The sequence below is a fragment of the Phoxinus phoxinus genome, assembly GCF_949152265.1.
Source record: "Phoxinus phoxinus genome assembly, chromosome: 19".
Classification (NCBI taxonomy): Eukaryota; Metazoa; Chordata; class Actinopteri; order Cypriniformes; family Leuciscidae; genus Phoxinus; species Phoxinus phoxinus.
Window position 1 is genome coordinate 4,328,537 of NC_136894.1, and position 21,609 is coordinate 4,350,145.

Genomic DNA, 21,609 nt, shown 5'->3' on the forward strand with positions numbered 1-21,609 from the left:
CTGTGAAATGGATGTGGATTATGCGGCGGTATCTTCCGCTTTTAATCCTGCATTAGGATGAAGGGTCAGACATCTTAACACACCACACTTTGTTCAGGTGCTGCTCCTTTCAGGCAGCACGGCTCAACCCCTTTTTGCATTAATATGTATGCTTTTAATGATACATAATGATGGCCAATGATACGCAAGCGTAAGTCCAAAAAGATTGTGCGTTACCATGGCAACCAGCCGGGCCGCGCGCATGTGGTCATACGGCACGCATTATTAGGGCTGCCATAGACCGGGAGAGGTACACACGCACTGTAATTGCCTGTGCCATTCAGCTCTCGTGCTTTGTGCGACTTTGAGGATGGATAAATTGCTGCATCTCAGCTATTAACGGATAACTATTAGAGAATCATGGCTTGAGCTCTCTTTCAGAACATGATTTTTTTTATTTATTCGCCGGGCTTTGAGGAAAAAAATAGGGGGATTGTTTGATTTAATCAAGATTATGGAAATATAAGCGTTGTGCTTTTCGGTTTATCTTTGGATTTTTAAAAATATTATTCACACTCACACAATGCATGTAGGTTACTGAGCTAGTTAAAGAAAGATCTGGATATACTATATGGATTTCTGAGGTTTGGTCGTAGTGGCGGCTGTGGTCAGGACCTTCATGCCGTCAGGATCGCGGAATGTTGCAAATTAAGAAACGTTCATTTTGAGGCCTTCGTCTCAAGATTGCAATGAGAAAGTTCTAACAGCAGTCCATGTAGCTTGCTATAATATTGAAATGTATTCAAAATCATAAAGCTTCAAGAGCTAAAAGCTCTGTTTGTGTGGGTGCCGAATCCGATGTTTTTGCTGAACACCAAGTGTTTTACAACCGAGGTAGGTTTTCATCTGATTGAGATGATTCACAGGTTATCTCGGTTTCATGAGATGGATACAAACAGCATGATGCATTTTCTACCTCCTCCTGAGCTGGAATAAATCAAGTGATATGGTGACATCCATCAGGCACTGAATCACTTCTCCTTTATTCACTCAGCCCTGTTTGAGCGGCATCCTGCCAACGGTTCTGAATCAGTCATTCAACACATGTAGACTTCCCTGCTGATTCAAAGATCTGCCAGACATTCTCTCCTTTTCTGCCTCTATCTTTTCTCCCCTCTCCATTTTTGATGGAAAAACTCCTCAAGTGTGAAACTCCGTAGCATCTTGGGGGTTAAAACTTTGTAAAGAGCGCATGCTGAGAAAATGGCAGTCCGTGCCCATGTGGTTTCAGGCTGGTCTGAGGTATGCACTCAGGGAAAGCTAAACCAGCCCGCGTCCCTCCGCATCTACGCTTGTCAGTGACAATGACAGGGCCAGAGCTTATTGAAGGTGCTCTCTCTTCACCTGTCATGGATAAAAGCTACAACGCTAAACCACTGAAATAATAAGTCTGTAAATAGTGTTTCTGCTAAGGACAGTGTTTACCAGCACCTCTAGGTTTTAGAAACAACACAATTTAAAGGTGCGTGGCACCCGCTGGGAGATGCATTGTACAAACGTATTTATGGCAAACATTGAAAATTAATAGCAGCATAATATTATTTTATTTTACGAAAATATCAACAAATGAATTGGTTTCTACAGTATGTTCCTCTTCTAAATTTTATGCTCACCAAGACTGCACAAAAATACAGTAAAAACAATAATATTGTGAAATATTATTACAATTTAAAATAACTGTTTTCTATATTAATATGTTTTAAAATGTAATTTATTTCTGTTATGCAAAGCTGAATTTTCAGTCTTTAATGTCATGTGATCCGAGTTGGTGCTCAAAGTATTTCCTATTATTATCAATGTTGAAAGCAGTTGTTGTGCTGCTTAATATTTTTGTGGAAACCATGATAAATATTTGACAGATTCTTTGATGAATAGAACGTTAAAAACACTAGACCTATACATCTTTTGTAACATTATAATATCTTTATTGTCAATTTAATAACAAGTGTCCTTGCTATATAAAAGTATTAATTTCTTTCAAAAAAACTTTTTTTACTGACCCCAGACTTTTAAATTGTAGCATATTTAACATTTTCCAGTTTTTTTTCGTGTTTAGAAAAACAAAGTTCCACATGAATTGTCCTTATTATTAAATCGTTTCAGTGTCATATTTGAGAAACATAAAACTTCTTGCGTTCCCCATGTTACACTTCTGGTTCTGTGCCATTTTAGTTGATGGTTGGAAAATGTTCTTTGTCAGGCTTATTATTTGAGCTTCGGTTTAGTTTGTTTTTCATGGCTACAGCATCTTAAGTGTGTTTGTGTACCAGTGTAATTGTTCTCTAGTAGTCAAGGAACTGCTAATCAACCATCATAAGCCTCATGTCTGGCATGGCTCTGGGGAAACTACATGCACAACTCATTTTTGTGTATGTTGATTGGAGGGCATTTAATGCAGATACACTCCAAAATCAATTACAGTGACCATCAAGCTGATCTGAAATGAAAGCGATACCATTTGGTGATTAGAAGTCCCTCCTTGCCTTCCAATGGTTTCCAGTGTCAGAGATGCGCTTTAATGCTGCCTTCACGTGCTATTGGAAATTTCCTACTTCCCACTTCTGAAGTCGGGATTACAAGCTCGTTGCTCGGTGCTTTGTTGTCGGAAAGAACAGGAATCATGGATGACACCAGGTTTATTCTTGCCTATTTATTAGGAAGATCTTATTAAACACAAAATGCTATTTAGCGTCCCATTAATTGACAATATAAACATTCACCACTCTATCTAGATAGTCAGCTTGCTGGAATTTCGGACAAATACAGGCTATTTTCGCTGTGTATAAAACTTATGCTCGCGTAATCGCGTAAACATAATCGCGATTAATCGAATCCAAAATAAAAGTTTGTTTTTACATAATATATGTGTGTGTATTGTGTATAATTATTTTGTATATATAAATACACACACACACATGCATGTATATATTTGAGAAATATTTGCATTTATATACTGCATATATCTTTTTATATGATTTATATTATACATAAATAGAATTTTTTTTTCTTAAATATATACATGCATGTGTGTGTATTTTATATACAAAATAATTATACACAATACACACACATATATTATGTAAACACAAACTTTTATTTTGGATTCGGTTCATCGCAATTAATCGTTTACAGCCCTACTTTAACGACAAGACAAGGCGATATCGCTGTTGTGGAAAAAACGAGTAAAGAATACCAGTCACAGTAGCAGTCGTTCTCCCCTCCGCCATGTTTAAAGTTTATGGCTCGCTCAATTCAGGAACTCAAAATTATGCTGCCTTTATGTGCTATTGGAATTATCGTAAATACGAGTTTCTTTGGTAAAAATTGGACATGAACGCCCTCTCAAGTCATATTTACCACTGGGAAGCTTCGGGATCATTTTGATACCCAAGTTTTTGAGTTAAGCGAGCCATAAACGGAGGGGAGAATGACTGCTACTGTGACTCGGATTCTTAACAAGTTTTTTTCCACAACATCTACTACATCGTCTTGTCTTGTTGTTAAAGTAGTGCATATTTAGGCTACATATATGAAAAGTCATTTGAAGCGTATTGTATGTTTTACAAAATAGCCTAGATAGTGCAGTGAATGTTTTCATGGTTGTCAATGAGTGGGACACTAAAGAACATTTTGGCTTTAATAAGAATTTCCCAATAAATAGGCAAGAATAAACCTGGTGTCCTCCAGGATTCCTGTTCTTTCCAAAAACAAAGCACTTGAATGCAACGAGCTCATAATCACGACTTCAGAAGTGGGAAGTAGGAAATCTCCGATAGCCCGTGAAGGCAGCATTATCCCAGAGCTTCCCAGTGGTAAATGCGTCTTGAGAGAGGACGTTCATGTCCAATTTTTAACTAGGAAACTCTGGCACGTGAAGGCAGAATAATCACTCGCTGAGTTTGTCAGACTTTTCTTTTTGTAAAAGCGTCAGCATCTGTATCATCTCTCCTTGCTTTTTGTTTTTAATCATGGACGCCCGGGCCCAGCGGATCGCCTTTGTAGCTCTCCACCCACTCTGGAACAGCAGGCTCCTGTTCTCCTACTGTCAGCTTAGTTAATAAAACAATTACTCTTGACTTCACAATGTGGCTGATTTGGCATGCTGGAAACGCACAAATTCTCAGTTCCTTTGAATTTCATCAGTAACAAAATTAATTAGAGTGGCCACGAAAATGTAATCATTGCTCCCTGGAAATTGAAATAAATTAGAGATGCATGCATTGGGACTGCTCGTTAGCAGTGACCTCGAGTAATTGCTGTATCCATTTGTGAAATTCATAATGGAGTTGAGGCAACTTTGAACTGCGCTTAAATAAAGACTAGATTGCATGGTCCCCAGGGTTTCCTATGAATGCCGAAATTGGTTATTTGATGAGGTAGATACGTGTGCGTTTGCATGTGTGTGTGTGTGTGCGCGCTTGTGTGCATGTTTATGTGTTTTCTGATGTCATGCTCTCCATTATGATTCAAACTTTTAGTCATTTGCAGAAGTATTGCTGTTAGTGTTCCCCTTTTATTGATATCATTTTTTAATCTTTCTGCTGGTCTACTTGATTTTACAGTAAATGGGTGCTATTGTTCGACAAATAATCATCACACATATAGGAACTAATGAAATAATCTTAAAATCGTGCCAAATATATGAAGGCTTCTCGAAATGTGCACTGGCAGTCAAAGGTTTGAGCACACCTAATCATTTCAGACTTTTTAACATGAGAGCAAATCTGTTCAAGTATGAATTTCTTTACATTTATGTAATTATTTTATAAATATATTTAAATATATAGGCCTAGTTCATATATTTTTAACTATATATATTTTAGTTAATATATTTATATATTAATTTATTTCAGACATTAAGTATAAACCTGTACAGTATCTCCTTTTGACTGGTACTGTACATGTATACCAGTAATTATTCCTGATCATTTCCTTACTGTACTGCTGCATGACTTGTTGGTTGGTTGATTCTCTTGTAATCACACGATTTACTGAGTTCCCAACCATTCTGGGGGTCTTATATGAACTGGTCCCATTTTCAGTAAGGTAATGACATTTGACAGTCAAATTGGAAGCACTTCAATCAAGATTGGGATCATTGAAAAGCCTGTTATGTCAAATTGTTTTGTCATTCACTTAATCTCTGGGCCTAGAATTGAAGCTGGACTGTGTGTTTAGATGTTTTGTACATCATAATTTTAGGCTGATAATTACAGTTGAACAAATCACTCAAGTGTCAAGTGTTCACAATGAAAATATGTGCTACCTTTTTTTGTTTGGCGACGAGAAGCAGTAATCAGCGAGTGATACCCTCTCATCATTCAATAATGTAATGCCAGGCTGGTGGAGTGAAGTGTCCACAATATGTAGGCTGTAAGTCTGTTTGTCTCCATCAGGTTGATCTCCTTCCAGGAGTTTCTGGCGTTTGAGTCGGTGCTGTGTGCTCCGGATGCTCTCTTCGTGGTCGCCTTCCAGCTCTTCGACAAAACCGGGAATGGCATTGCCACTTTTGGTAAGTGTACAATGCTCTTTATAAAACAGGGTTGAGGATCGAAATTGACCCTTCGCAGGGAGCTTGATTGACAGGTTATCTGACCAATCATACTTCGCCATCCGCCATTTTGTCCGACAAAGCAGTCAGGAGAGTTAGTAGATTAACATGGGAGGATTTGAACTTGAGAAGCGGAGTGTACTGACGACTTTCCGCGGTTAAAACAACATTCCTTCTTATGTTCATTCATGTTTATTTGATGCTATAAATGAACTAGAAGGAAGAGATGATCGGTCCACGAGCAGCTTTAACTGAGGCTCTACAGCGATCTGTCAGACACATTAAAGAGCCACAAAACGGTATTTATTGTTTAAATTTCTTTACAAAAATAACAAAATTTGAAAGGTGAGACTTTGTTTATTATGTTTAATATCAAAAGTAACCTGGTCTGTGTCTGTCAGCGTGTTGTCAGTCTCCTCTCTGCTCCGTAATGTATTTTTCACTGCATGAGAACATGGTGTGGTGTGTGAGAGCGGCGTAACTTGTCGGACATAGCGACAGTAACTAAGGGGGGCGGGTCTTTGCGAACAGTCAATTCTGATTGGTTGAGCTGCGTTTGAATGTTGATAAAAGTTCACCTGTGTCCGCGCACAATCACATTCTGTAAAAATGGGCCTAGCTGCTGTGTTGCTAGCCTACAGTTATGAAAATTAGCTATATTACTTGGCGGAAAAGCTGTTTTATCTGCTTTTAATAGTATATATAAATGTTTTTTTTAACATTTGTGTCTTTTATTCAGGCATTAAAAAGCCTTGCGGATCAGTGAATTTACCACATTTAAAAGTTGTTAGGCACTTCACTTTCTGTAAGAGAACTTTCTGTTCACTTTATTACAGTATGTGTACTTACATGTACAATGTTTTTGGGGGTTTGGTTTGGTTTGGTTCTGTTCTGTTTTTTGTTTGATTTTGTTTTGCATACAGTATTTAATGAGAAAAAGGCGTGCACTTTATTTTACATGTACTTGCATGTACTGATAGTGTACTTACCTAAGAAAATACTGGGTAATATAAGGTAACTACAGGGGTTAGGTTTAGGTTCATGGTTAGTACCTAGTTATTATTACCCAGTTATTGTGCATATTATGTACATGAGGTACAGGACTGTCAAATAAAGTGCCACCATAAAAAGTGTGTGATGTTTTTATTATTTTTAGTTTAAGGTTTTAGGTACTGCACTTTCTGCAAGAACCCTTTTTTTGTTTTGTTTTGCACATTTAAATGATAAAAAGTGTAATATTTTAGTTTAAAATTGTAGTTTCATCACAGGAATTTCAATTCATTTGAATTTCCTTCACATGAATTTCCATATTTTGGCCTAATAATCACTAATTGTATCAGCTGAATGCCTAAATCAATTAGCTTATCGAGTTTAACTCCAAATCACCTTATGTTCAGTCACCGGCCTCAAAACAAAGGCCTAATGTGAAGTAGTCTAATCTGAATTCCTGTTTGGTCAGACAGATTCCTGTCACAGAATCAGTTAAGGTAAAACTCTTAATCCGGTTTATTCAGCCACTTTAAAATGCAGATTGATTCCAAACACAATACGATCAGTATAATCTTCCGCTGTACATTCATTGTGGTTATTTGATTTCAGACTAGGAACAAAGGATTTTAATACATGATAGCATGAGATGCTGCATTTACAGTTACATTCATGTTGCAAACGAACTTGGCACAAGAAGAATGCATGTGTGTGTCTCATGCGTTAAATTTCCCTAATTGACTTAAATAGTCTAATTTGCCTTTTGTAGGCGAGACCTGTCAGATCAGCTAATTTCAAATGCACTACCCAAAGTGCCGAGGCGGAGAGAAAGAGACTTTCATCAACCTGTTTTAGTCAATAGGGAATAAGATCAGATAATGCATGCACATATGCATATTTCATATACATATGACACGGTTATTTAGATGTGCTGTTGCTCGTGTCGTCATGTCGCTGTAATACGGCGGTATTTGTCTCATACACCTGTTTTTCAACTGCTGCAGTCACCTCAACATAAATAGCAAATAACTTCTGACTAAGATTATGGTCATGTCAAAATCAGTTTATTGTGATGCACTACAGAGGGTAGGAACATGAAATGCCGCTCTGTGTAAAAGCTAACAGGAGCCTCCCGTTTATAACCCTCTAATGTCATTAAAAGCATTAAAGGTCTCTTGCTGTTACATTAAACAGTCTTTTTTCACCATTTAATAAACCCTGTCATTGCAAGTCATATTATGAAGGGTTATTTTTTTTTAAGGGTTTGGAAAATTTAGGTTTTAATTAATGAATGACTAGCAGTTTTTTCACCCTCCTCCTCCTCCCCTTCAACTTCAATTAGGTGAATTAGAGGTAATAAACTTGCAGGCTGCCATGCAACTCCAAAGCGATATAACGAAAGAAGGACTGAGAAGCGTTGACAGGTTCATAAACACTGATCAAATAAAGGTCTGGACTAGCTCCACAGTGGAACTCTGTTGCAATACTATAAAAAGCATCTGCTGTACGACTGCTTACTGTATATGATTTGCCATAAATAGGAAAAAACCTGGTTGTTGCGCTTCATGAGGAATACTTTTCGGCAAAATGTTCAACCCCATTTTTCTTAGCTATTATTGTCATGTTCTTCAATTCAATGATGCATTTTGCATTTTTTTTTTTTCTAATACATTTAATAAAAATGTTTCATTACTAGTGCTGTCAAATTGATTAATCGCATCTAACATAAATGTGTGTGTGTGTGTGTATATATATACTGTATATATATATAAATGTGATTGAGTGAGTGAGTTAGTGAGAGAGAGTTTGTGTATATTTATGTGTGTATATATATATATATACATATATATATGTATTTACAAACTTTGTTAGATTAAATTAATCACGATTAATCGATTTGACCGCACCATTACTAATTATATCATCAGCATGAGTGAACAGTTTAATTGAAAAATGAACATGAATATCACAATGTCTTAGTGTTGTTCTTATTTTTGATTTAATGAACGCCACATCCTGATGATCATATTTTTAGGCATTATTTGAAATGATTTGAAAACATCTGACTTTCTGTACAATGTCACGTTCAATGTTGTAAAAGTACTCATTTACTTCAAATAGTGCAGAATCTTACATATTTTTTAATAACTTTTATATTATATAATACATTACATAATGTTTATTTTTTTTAAATGCTTTAACTTTGCGTATTTCCATCTTTAAAAAACAAACAAAAAGTTTGATGCCTTTGCTGTGCTTTTAGACATGAGTTTTGCTGGTACAATCATAGGAATCTAACAATTCATAGTTTTTGTAACTCAATCCTCAACAATGACATTTCTGACGCCAGGCTTATCTCTGATTTCAGAGGATGTGAAACAAGTTTTCGGTCAGACCACTATTCACCAGCACATCCCCTTTAACTGGAACTCAGAATTTGTTCAGCTTCACTTTGGCGCGGAGAGGAAGAAACACCTTAACTACGGGGAGTTCACTCAGTTTCTGCTGGTGGGTATATGACTGCTGTCTAATTTCTCTTTCTTCTGCCCACCTTCCCCCCCACGTACACCCGAACACACTCACTTTCATACTGTCCCCATCACACACTTTCCTTCACCGCCGCCGAGCTCGGATCGATGTAATGTGTGTTTTGTGCCTGGTCTTGCCTAGATTGACACACAGATCTGGGCACGGTTTCCCGCAGCACAACGAGGCATATTGACCTAGTTAGTCATTAATGAAACACTGGAGTTATATTCCTACACCAGCATTTGTTTCTCATTAGGTGACGTAACCTCAGAGTCTAGCGATTCCCCTAAAACAGGTAACGTTTTTCTCCTACAAGAAGAATAGCAGTATTCCTTTTGTATTTGTGGTGTGCTAGAAATTTTCCAATATAGCGTCTAGACCTGAGAGCGGGCAGAGGGGGTGTGAGGGGTCGCTGTGCCAAGTTTGCATCTCGCTCGCTATATCTGAATGAGCTTTTTATATTAAACCTAACTTGGACCAGATGGGCTTTTGGGAAACTACGAGAAACACGCCGATATTGTGTTTGTGGCCAAGACGGGATTAATTTTGTTTTTGGAACTTGAAAAATGATGAAATAACACATTTCCCGTTTCATTTATTTCATTTTCTTTGAATTGGCAACTTTTTTATGGTCATTTGGAGCGATTTTAAAAACCGGTGTTAGATTTGATCCACTCCAGAATTGATGCAGCACTGTAAAAATGAACCAGCAGCTTCACGGATGAGAACATTTAGTCTCAATGAAACTCACAAATTCTCGAAATAATTTTCCTTTTCCTTTATGAATGGATGCTTTCCAACACTGACGTTGTGTCAATATGTCCTCCTACAAATACGAGATGTCGGAAATCTGGCTCTTCCGTCAGAAAAGGCATTACTGTGTCTTAGCCAAAGGTGTAACACCTTGCTATTTCTTTAACCTGAACATTGATGATGAGACCGTTTCGCTGTTTAAATGCGGTTTCAATGCCAGCGCTTGAATTGAAATAATTGACCCAAGCAGAGGTGGCTCATCAAATGTTTTTATTTGAATCCAAAGACAATTAAAGGCACAATAAATGCCATGGCGGTTTCAATATTGGCTTTCGGGGGTTCTGTTCTTCTCCTGCCTAAATAAAAACCATGCTTTTGAAACACTCACAGTTGCAGTAATTTAAGGTTTTAAGAGACTAACTGTAAACTGTAAGGTTCAGAGCCACAATTATTATGCAATTCCACATGCTTGTGGCTGGAGCAGCACAATGCAAGACAGGGAAAATCTGCAGCCAGATATTATTTACCTCTACCTCTGCTCTTGTTTTATTTACAGTGCTACTGGCATTTCCTCCTTGTTTAAAACCTTGTTTGTGAAAGGCACAGGAGCATGACGTATTCCCCCTCCTAAATAAATCGTCTTTGTTTTTCCAGCATCTGATTTGCAAATATTTATATTGATGTGAAAAATAGGTTAATAATAGAGAAATTACCAGTAACAATCTGTAACCGTGTTATTTTAGTATTTTTTTATGAGGAGAGTGACATTTCTATAATATCAGAAATAGGTTAGCACGGAGTCTGACATTCAAAGCTTTGACATTTTCTCTAATAGTGTTTTTTGCGCAGGCGTTCCTTCTATACGAAGACACGTCCATATTCGCACAGCAGACCTATATTTCCAGTATTTTGGACCGGCTGCTCAATTATGCTGGGAGAGAGAAAAACAACTCTCTTTAAAAGCCTGAGATGTGTAAGAAAGTCATTCTCGTCTCTTGATGTGATACTGCAACCGTTCCAGATGAGTCGCACAATCCACTAAATGAGTTTCCTCTCCATCAGATGTCTCAAAGCAAAATAATCAAATATGTATGTTGTGGAAACATCATGAACAATAATTTAATTGTTAATTTGTTGAATAAAAATGACACGAATAAAAAAAAAAAAGGTTGATCCCCAAAAGCATTGTCTTTTTGTTGTAAATAAAATAAGTACAATATTATTAAAATAATTACAATATTTATGATTTTAAAAATAAGATTATTATTAATATACATGTATATTATATTTTAAACTAAACATATTTATGCATTTTGATTCAGATCAATGCACAGGATTCATTTAATCTTTTTATTTATTAACTTGTATGTAACTTTTTTTATATCATCTGGAGCTGATTTGACCTTTTAAAGAAATGATTTGTTTTGCATTTTTACATAATAAATGCCAGCTGTGTATAGCATAGGCTACATCTCACTTGGTTTATGTTATAAAATCACATGCATGTAATATATCTATATCTGTTTTTGTTTTTTTTGCAGTACAAATTGCTCCAATTCAGCATTCAGTTAACTAGCAGCATGCAGATACAGATTGACATTCACTGTGTTGCAGGAGATGCAGCTGGAACATGCCAGACAGGCTTTTGCGCAGAGAGACAAGGTCAGGACCGGCTCCGTCACGGCTCTGGACTTCAGGGACATCATGGTGACCATCAGACCCCACATGCTCACACCATTTGTGGAGGAATGCTTAGTTGCAGTGAGTTTAGTTTTAATTATGTTTTATTCTTTTCAGCCAGTGGCTGTACTGCATGACAGCTTCGGGATAGACGTTTTTTTCACATAAACCACCGGGAGATATTTGTTTGCAAGGTGTGTGTGTGAGCAGTCTGTTTTATACACACTCCATGGAGTCTGTCATTTTCTCCACGATTTGTGACTCATAAACCTTGGGATTCTGGGAGATGTTTGTAAACACACAATTTCAAGGCCATTAGAAATAAATTAAAGACAATACGCTCGTCAGACCCAGTCTATACACCCAATCCTCTAATTTAGATGCCTTGCAAAACAAGACAGGAGGTATAAACATTTTATCACATCTACATAAAGGTTTATACTTTTTTTTGTGGCCAGGTTTATGCAGGGATTTTACTAATGACATCTTGGTTAAGGAAACTTCAGAGCAGGTCTTCAGGTGGACGTCACCATTTCTGCAAAGCACACAGCGCCATCTAGTGAGAGACAATCCGCTCTTGCTTTCCTCTCATAAACCCTCTCAGGCCTCGAGAAGACGCTCTTTCAGCTAAACTACACTTCAGCCAGTCTCTAAAGTCATCAAATACATTTGATAAATTTCAATGTTTAACTGCTTAATATTTTAGCTGGTCTGGTGGTCACTGCCTAGTTTTCTTTTTCCTCCCTGTTTTCTTATGGCATCAGAGTGGCCGATCGAGCTTTAACACCAAGCATTCTGTCAGATGCTATTTTAAGATTTACCTCATGTTAGTTTTCCACTTTATATGTCCCTCTTCTCATAAAACAGCTTAATTAAAAATGGCCCTCAAGCTTGAATCCCTCTGAAATTGCCAGTGTGGCTCTCTGTGAAACACATGTATTTATTTAGCGCTCTGTGGGGTGGAAGTGCTAAAGATGTCGCCGCACTGTAGATTGATTAATGTTTGGCACTCCATAGATTTCTCAGCTATTTATCACCTCTGTCCCTCATAAAAGGATGTCTTCGTGCAAATGTCTGTGTGTGCGTCTGCCAATTTTGCAGGCAGCCGGTGGCAGTACGTCACATCAGGTCAGCTTTTCCTACTTTAATGGCTTCAACTCTCTGCTAAACAACATGGAGCTCATTAGGAAGATCTACACCACCCTGGCAGGCAACCGCAGAGATGTGGAAGTTACTAAAGGTTAGTGGGTTTTTTTTAATCCTGTTTTGTTTTGACTTGTCCTTCCTCCCCTGATTAGACTGACTGGCGCTGCGTCCGAATATGCATACTTCCATGTATAGTATGTGACAAACTGGTTCAACTTTATTTGAAGGTGACGTAGTTACATTGTACTTACTCAAATAAGTACTGAGTAATAATAATTAACTACATGTACTTACTATAGAGTTAGGCTTAGGGTTTGATTTAGGGTTAGTTACATGTAATTATGCACAATTTACCGTTATTACTATAGTACGTACATGTAGTAAAGTGTAACTATGTCACCTTAAAATAAAAATAAAGTGTTTCAGAAAAACTATAAATGAGCGAAGTAGTATGCCCGAATTCATAGTATTCATAAAACAGTAGACGAAAAGTACCTGGATTACCTACTTCTTCCGGTGAGAATCTGAAGTGTGCATATGATGGACACTTTAATATCCCATGAGGCCACGGGAGAGGATTTGTGAATGTCGTCGCAACTGACGCCATGTTTTTTTAAATGGTCATGAAGTAAGTTTCAAACCAAATACTATACAGTATGCGATTTCGGACGCAGCGACGCAAAAACACATGGTTACCCACAATGCATTGCTGTAGATATCCCTGTTCACTTGTCATATGTGTGTTGTTAAGGCAATATAATTATTTGTATTATATAATGTGTAATTTAATATAAATAAATATGTAATTATAGTATTTAAATAGAACTATATTTAAATAGAATTATTGTATATTTACATATTTCTTATATATGTTGTCATGCACTTAAATTGTGTAATTTAAAATAAATATAGAATTTTATCTATCTATCTATCTATCTATCTATCTATCTATCTATCTATCTATCTATCTATCTATCTATCTATCTATCTATCTATCTATCTATCTATCTATCTATCTATCTATCTATCTATCTATCTATCTATCTATCTATATTGTATCAGTTTGCTGTTGCTCAATTTTTTTTATATTTTATTTATTTATTAACAACTGATCTTTAGCTCATTAAAAGAGGAGAAATAACTTTGAAAAGCTGTCGGTAGCCCTACCAAGGAGTGCATTTTTGAAACAAATCCCCCAAAACCTTAAAAAACCTTTGGTCTGTGTCTCCCTGGCCAACTGCTGACCTGTGAAACAGCCCTCATAGTCTGGCTGCAATGGAGCTCTGCGTCTCGGACACACACACTCCAGCTGAACACACCCCGGCTGCGATGCTATCAGCCCTGTGGAGACCGGGGCCAGGGGTGGGGAGGCTACATTTACCGCTGCTGTTCCCACAGAGGCTGTAGGCCGCCATCGGGCTCCGGTGGGACCTGTGCGTGCGAATTTCCATGTCTACTTCTCTTGTTGACCCTCAGCTGATTGGTTCCGTATGTTTTGAGCGGTACGCCGAAGCATAGTTTCGTCATTGCAACAGCGATTGCTCGCCACCTGGGGAAAATAGGGAACACATCTCCTAGAAAATAGAGCTTGCAAATGTATAAAATCATTCAACGTGGCTCGGTTTTCTGGCCATTCTAAAGCAGAATTTCATCGCTACCCATCACAGCTACCTGATTTCAGAGTTACTTTTCCACTCGGATACTTGAAAGGCCAAGTTTTTTTGGTAGAATCAAATATGATTTTTGGCACGTCCAATGCTCTTGGCGGCATGTTCCTCGCACTTATCGGTAGCTTGTGTTTGTTTTTGGAGAGACAGATGCCCTGCGTGATCTTTGATTGGAGCGTTCTTCACACTTCACAGCGTGTTTAAGGCCGGGGTAAGCTGAGCTGGCCTTCATTCAATAGGGCTCTGTGTAAGAACACTTGCTGCCTTTTTCAGACTAGTCACTCTATACCAGTGCAGTGGGAATCCCACTGTTAACCGGCCTGTGTTCATTCTGCTCATTACCACTCTACACTTAACCCGCACAACCGACTGATATCCAATACATTCCCGGACTCAGTGATTTACTAAATATCTGAATGAGTTATAATCACGGAGGAATGTGTGTACCGGTATGTCAAGTCAAGTCACCTTTATTTATACTGCGCTTTTTTCAATACAGATTGTTTCAAAGCAGCTTTACAGTGATAAACAGGAAAATAATGATTAATGATGCAAACAGAATTCAACTCTGCTCTAAAAAAAGACAATAGTGTTATAATTCATCTGAAGTCAGATCAGCGTGGATTCAGTTTGATTCAAGAACTGTGTAAATCAATGAATCTATAAAGCAGTTATGTCATCGTCCAGCTCAGTTCAGTTCTCAGAGCAGTCAAATCAATAATATTAAAGGACAAGTTCGCTATTTTACACTTAAAGCCCATCAGTGAACACCCCTGACCACTCGGTGAGTTTTGCCAGTTCTGAGTTCAAACATGGTGTTTGATATTGCATTGATTCCAGGCTGCATCACAAGTCAGATTAATGTAAAAATATGTAAAAAGAATAGTTTATTAATAGAACAGTGATCCGCACAATAGCTCTAAAATATATTTGGACTGCTTGAACCTTGTAACACTCTATGAACAAAACTTTAATTCAAGTAGCTTTTATTTTAATGAAACGTACTGGAAGGCATGGTACACATAGGGTCGTTTTAAAAGAAAATGATCAGCTGAATCCCTCCATGAAGAGCCCTTGAACAATACCGGGAGCATGGCCGCTTTTAGGAAGTAATTTTACTGTTTATAATCATGTTATTCTGAGTGGCATTCATTCATTTTGAGGTAATAATTCTTTTGAGGTTTAATTTAAACCCTCACTTGTGTACCTAAGCAGACCTAAGGACTGTTAGTTGAAAATATTATTAACATATTTATGTTCCAAAGAGAGATGGTGCACAAATTGAACTTATATTGAATTAAAGACACAAACAGGCAATATTTGATGTGAAAGAACACTTTTAAGAGCTATAAATGAGAATTTTGCTCCTGCGTTTCCAAGGTAATGTTCTAATTGACAATAATGTGTCAGGGACGTATTGCTCGATATAGGGTGTATGTGACAGTGCCGTCCTGCACCCTTCAGAGTGTTTACTTCAAGTGCTCTGCCCTTCTGAGGGAGTAGGACACTTTCAAACATAATTCATCCACTTCATACAGCCACTAAAATGACCTTGCAACCATTTTGGCACAAAGAACTTGCGAAAAACGACTGAGAAAAGGTTTTGCATCATCGGTTTGCAGATGCCACTTGATTTAATATTGTTATTTAGTCATATATTTTATATTAAGAAATTATTTGGTATGGATGCATTAATTAAAGTGACAGTAAAGACTGCATTTCTACAAAGAAAAAACAAACTATATATATAAACTATATATAGTTATATATATGCACATACACAAAAACAAAATGTATCACATTTCCACACAAAATATTAAGCCGCACTGTTTTCATCATTGATAATAATAATAAATTCTTCTTGAGCAGCAAATCAGCATATTCAAATTATTTTTTAAGAATCATGTGACACCGAAGACTCGAGTAATGATGCTGAAAATACAATTTTGCTGAATAAATTATATTTTATAACATTCAAATAGAAGTTATTTTAAATTGTACAGTAATAATATTTTACAATATTGCTGTCTTCACTGTATTTTTGATCAAATAAATGCAGCCTTGGTGAGCATTAGAGACTAAAATATTAAAACAAATCTTACAGTGTACTTTTTGGAACCACTGTATATCTTTGTGACTTATATTTAATTCATATAAATCACACAAGAATAAAATCCTTCTCTTTCTCTTTTTTCCAGAGGAGTTCATCATCGCTGCCCAAAGGTTTGGCCAGGTGACCCCTATGGAAGTGGACATCCTTTTCCAGCTGGCCGACCTGTCGGAGCCAAGAGGGTGAGTCACCATGGCGACAGTCACCGTCTGAGAGCCTCTCCCCATCAAGAGGAGGGTTCGAGGCTCAGCCATAACACACTTCAGCTCAGCTCTGTGCTTCAGAGCCCTCTAGCCACTCTCGCCTTCTAAAAACGGCATTGTTTGACTTCTGTAATTATATGTGAAAAGTTTTCTGGTCTCTCTATTCTGAGTCTTGTTCTGGCAATTGCACAGTCGATGATACATGACTCTTCCTATTATTGTACAGCGGGAGGTTTTGAACACCGTCCAGCTTGTTCGAGCTGTTCTGCAGCATGTAGCGAGCACACATGTTTCCACACTACTGTAACTGCTGCAAACTTCTTACCAGAACTGTAATGAGCTTGGAAGTACATTTACTAAATATCTGCTCTGAGCCGTAATCATGGTGAGCTAAACCCATCTTTTGGAAACCAAAGAATATCACATGAACATATTTGTCGAGTCAGATACCCTGACCTATGAACTGACTTATGGCTCTGCTGGGTGGGTCTTCAAATATCTCTGGAGTAAACGGTGATCTGAAATTGCTTTTTAGACATTATTATTGCTTTGCAATGTGATACTGTAATTGCCCAACTCTCTTTGAGTTAAGATTGTGAGGTTGTTACTTGTGAGAGCACACTATACCTACCACTCTTCCTCAAACATCTTGAAGATGTTGTGCTCTGAAAAGGTAGAAAAAAGTTTTAATATGTCTGCCTGTGTTTTTGCTGTCGACAGGCGCGTTGGTTTAGTTGATATTGAGATGATTGCACCTTTGGAGGAGGGAGCTCTTCCTTACAACCTTGCTGAGATTCAAAGACAGGTAAGCTACAGAAACTGAATGTAATCTGGTCTTAAATCTTGTCTTTTACGTGTTCAACTTCTTTAGTCACTAAAGTCACTCAAAGGCAGTTATTCTCTATATCAGTGTCACTGTTTCTGAACTCCCTGAAACGCCTCCATTGTAGTCTTGAGTTTTCTTCCGGGAACGAACATGTCACAATATTCCTCATTTAAATCATTCCTGCCCAAGGCATACGCAGAATAAAGGGGCGGGGCCTGGTTGAGTTAGTTAGTAGTGTGTTGAAACTTGTGTTATAGTAAGGGGCGGGACATTTCCCAAACATGCTCGGTTGACCAATCACAACAGTTGACCAATCAGAGCACATTGCGCTTTTCAGAAGGAGGGGTTCATAGAGACAGGAAAAAAACAGAGCGTTACTGACAGACTGGGAAGAGAGGAGCTGCAACAATGTCAAATATGTGAAAAATAATGTGTTTTTTGAACATTCAACATGAACACCTATTCTAGTGAATGTCTTTGTCACTTTTGATCAATTTAATGGGTCCTTATTAAATTTTTCTTTCAAAAGAATTTGGTAACACTTTACAATATGGTTTCATTTGTTAATATAACATGAATTAACTGTTACTTTGTTAGGATTAGTTAATAAAAATCAAGTTGTTCATTGTTTGTTCATGTTAGTTCACAGTGCATTAACTAATGTTAACAAATACAACTTTTGATTTTAATAATGTATTAGTAAATGTTGAAATTAACATTAACAAAGATTAATAAATGCTGTAGACTTGCAGTTCATTATTAGTTAACTAAACTAATGTAGTTAACTTATGTTAACTAAAGAATCCTTATTGTAAAGTGTCACCAAAAATGTTACTGATCACTTTTAAGCAGTAGTGTATATATGAATAAATAAATAAATAATAACAAAAAGAGATGCATAAAGGATAATTAAGTCACATTCTTCATGCATTTACACTTGCACTCATTGCAATCTCAAATTCTCAAAGAGACATGACAGCATAAGTAAATGTAGTGGCGTTTACGGTGCATTCTTGAAATGCTTGTGCACTTGAGCGATTTTGACTCTCTGGTTAGCAGACTTACAACTGAAATAGGGAGCGGATTGTTCAATGGTATTTTTAACGTCTTGGTTGCTTTTATGGTAGATAAAGATATATTTAGAGAACTTGTGTTTATAAATTCGTGCTTCTGATCAACGCATCATTTCCAGCCCCTCTGGAAAGTTTCATCCGCTACCGCTGAGCTCGAGCCTTCGCTCTGACCAGAGCAGTGAAAGAAGAGAACTTCTGAATCTGTCATCGGCACACAGAACGCACGTATAAAAAGCTGTAAATGAAACGCAAGCCCAGCAGTGGAGGAAACTTATCAACGTCTGATGGCGAGATGAGGGGAAATGAAAACAGACAGAAAGGCTTGAATACTCTACAGGAAAAAGAAAGAGAGTGTGTCTCTGCCGAGATATTCCCTCTTTATTTTATCAGAAGTTCTGCCTCCAAACACATTGAGGGCTGAGTTATTCCTTCGCGCAGGGCCGTTCGAAGCGGGGGCCCGGGACAGAGACGCCAGTCCCACCACAATGAGCCGCTTTGGGCTGTGGTCTGGCCTTATGGGCTGCTGGCCAGCTCTCCCTCACCACCTCCCCCCCCAAACACAGTTTATCCCACACCCTTAACCCCTCAGTGAGCCCGAGAGAGGGGCGGTCCGGGCAGTTACCTTGAGGTTCCTGACAGGTGGTCCCGGGTAGGCAGGGCGACTGTATCTCCGGCGGGGAATGTAGCATGGGACGCTTGGATGGTTCTGGCTGGCCTTATTTCGTGTGCTCTCTCTAACTGTGGGGCTCCGGCCGTGGCTGGACCCGCTTGACTGTGGTTTCTGCTCGTCAACTAACACTATGCTAAAAAATTGCATTTCTCATTACATGGGAGGTTGGATCAAACAAAATGAAGTATTTTAGTATGTTTTAGTAACAGTTATTAATTTAGTTTCGCCATACCCACTCATTCGATCTTCTATTTTCTTCGTTCATTTTAGAATAGTAGTAATTTCATCAAAACTATGAAATAACACAAACGAAAGGGGACATTTTAAATTCAAACTTCAAATTTCTTCAAAACACCAGAGTTGAGTTACATAAGCAAAAAACAATTGCATAAAAATTTTAATATTGTGAAATATTATTACAATTTTAACTATTTTCTATAATTTTAAAATGTAATTAAATTTTCAGCAGCCATTAATCCAGTTTTTTCAGTCTTACTTACATGATACATTCTAATTATTGTATGCTGATTTGGTGCTCAAGAAACTTTTCTTTTTATTATCGGTGTTGAAAACGTATTATATTTTATACGTAACATTATATTATATAAACATTTTCTGTAAAAAGACACTCTTTGCTTTGGTAACAGCTTTACAACTTTTATATTATATTATATTAGGGAAAAAGACGCGTTCATTTTGTTAACACTGCTGCAACATTTTATTTATAAGTGATATTCTATTCTATTCTATATAAAAATTGGCTGGAAAAGCCACTATTATATTATATTATATTATATTATATTATATTATATTATATTATATTATATTATATTATATTATATTATATTATAATGGGAGTTCTGATTCTCTTTTTTTTGTTGCTGTCCGCAGCAGTCTGGCGGGGACGCGTCTCGCTCGGTTCTGATTCAGGCTTCTGAGTCGGCGTACAGGTTCACCCTGGGCTCTGTGGCTGGAGGTGAGTCAGTCACGGATCATTGTGCACCACCCCTTTACCTGAGCCCGCAGCCGCTGCCCCTCCTCCACATGAGAAATAGCTGCACTGGACAAAAAGAAAAACAAAGCCTGCCCTATTGCCTTCTTAGGAAGCTATTTCTCCCGTTTAATGAGGTTGTGCACCATGGGAACCTCCTGGGTGGATTCTTTTGTACCTGTGAGTGATCAGAGGTGTGTGTGTGTGTGTGTGTTGGTCTGTGTGTACGTAAGGAGGTGGTGCTTGGGCCTGTGTTTGGCTCCAGACTGGCTCTCTCGGAGGAGACAAGGTAATAAGGAGGTAGTGCAGGGCGACTCACTCTTTAATTAAGCCTGTCGGTGCTGTATTCCCTTTGTGTCCACCCCAAAGTTGGCAGATAAGAATTGACTGATGTGCTCTGCAAATATATCCTGACTTTCTTCCCATCCGGTCTTTTCAATTGTTGTTTGATGTGTCCTTCATCAGCCCCCTTGGGTGTGCATCTCTTTTAACAGTCTCGCTTTCCCACATCGTTTGTAGTTTTAAACAAATTTTCTCTCACGACAGCCGTGGGCGCCACTGCCGTGTACCCCATCGACCTGGTGAAGACCCGCATGCAGAACCAGCGTTCTTCAGGATCCTTCGTGGACGAGCTGATGTATAAGAACAGCATTGACTGCTTCAAGAAGGTCGTGCGCTACGAGGGCTTCTTCGGTCTCTACAGAGGTCAGTGGCTCCGCACGGCCTGGCCATCAGGGACGCACCAACAAAAAGCGTTTTCATGAAAGCCAGGGGCAGGTCATCTTCCCTCTGACCTTACCTGCTTTGAAGAGATTAAGTCTACCTTTGCTGCTTGAGGGGACAATGTGCTGAGCATGAAAGGGCACATACCAGCACAGGAACTTAACAATGAAGAACATGAATGCTCTATGCAGTCAATGGCGCTCAGATAATAAGTATCTGCTCTGCTTTTAGAGCTGGAACATGAGTTTTTAAAGCATTCTGTGAGGTCACAGATTCAAATTGTGATTGCAAGGTGCAATTGCCATGTGACCTCCATTGAGAACACTAACTACTGGTATTTGTCAATCATGAAGCTGACAAAAGAGAGGCTGAGATCTTCATCACCCGTGCAGAATTATAACGGGATGGTACGAACATTCAGTGCTCGTTTTAGAAGAGCATATCAGTGCTTTATGACACAGAGCACTATATTTGAAGTGAGCACAAAGTGCTTTTGTTTTGCATATAAATACAGTAGTTTAGTTTTTAACAAGGAAGTGGGCAGACCAGGCTTTTAGCAAATGCATATAAAATACCTTAAAGACTAACACAAAGTTTAGCGTGCATTTAGTACACAAGCGTCATTCCCATTGCAGCTTGATGTGAAATTTTAAATAACTTA

General features: G+C 38.0%; 1 protein-coding gene across 3 annotated transcripts in view; it reads left to right on the plus strand.

The window, feature by feature from the left end:
- The window catches only part of slc25a13 (solute carrier family 25 member 13), a 42,512-nt gene that overhangs the window by 1,757 nt on the left and 19,146 nt on the right, over positions 1 to 21,609 (plus strand). For all 3 annotated transcript variants that reach the window (XM_079590603.1, XM_079590604.1, XM_079590605.1), the window contains 8 exons: positions 5,436 to 5,551; positions 8,946 to 9,085; positions 11,474 to 11,620; positions 12,641 to 12,779; positions 16,551 to 16,644; positions 17,386 to 17,470; positions 20,126 to 20,210; positions 20,772 to 20,930. In XM_079590603.1, coding sequence (XP_079446729.1) covers positions 5,436 to 5,551; positions 8,946 to 9,085; positions 11,474 to 11,620; positions 12,641 to 12,779; positions 16,551 to 16,644; positions 17,386 to 17,470; positions 20,126 to 20,210; positions 20,772 to 20,930 — 965 coding nt within the window. The remainder of the gene's footprint in view (positions 1 to 5,435; positions 5,552 to 8,945; positions 9,086 to 11,473; positions 11,621 to 12,640; positions 12,780 to 16,550; positions 16,645 to 17,385; positions 17,471 to 20,125; positions 20,211 to 20,771; positions 20,931 to 21,609) is intronic.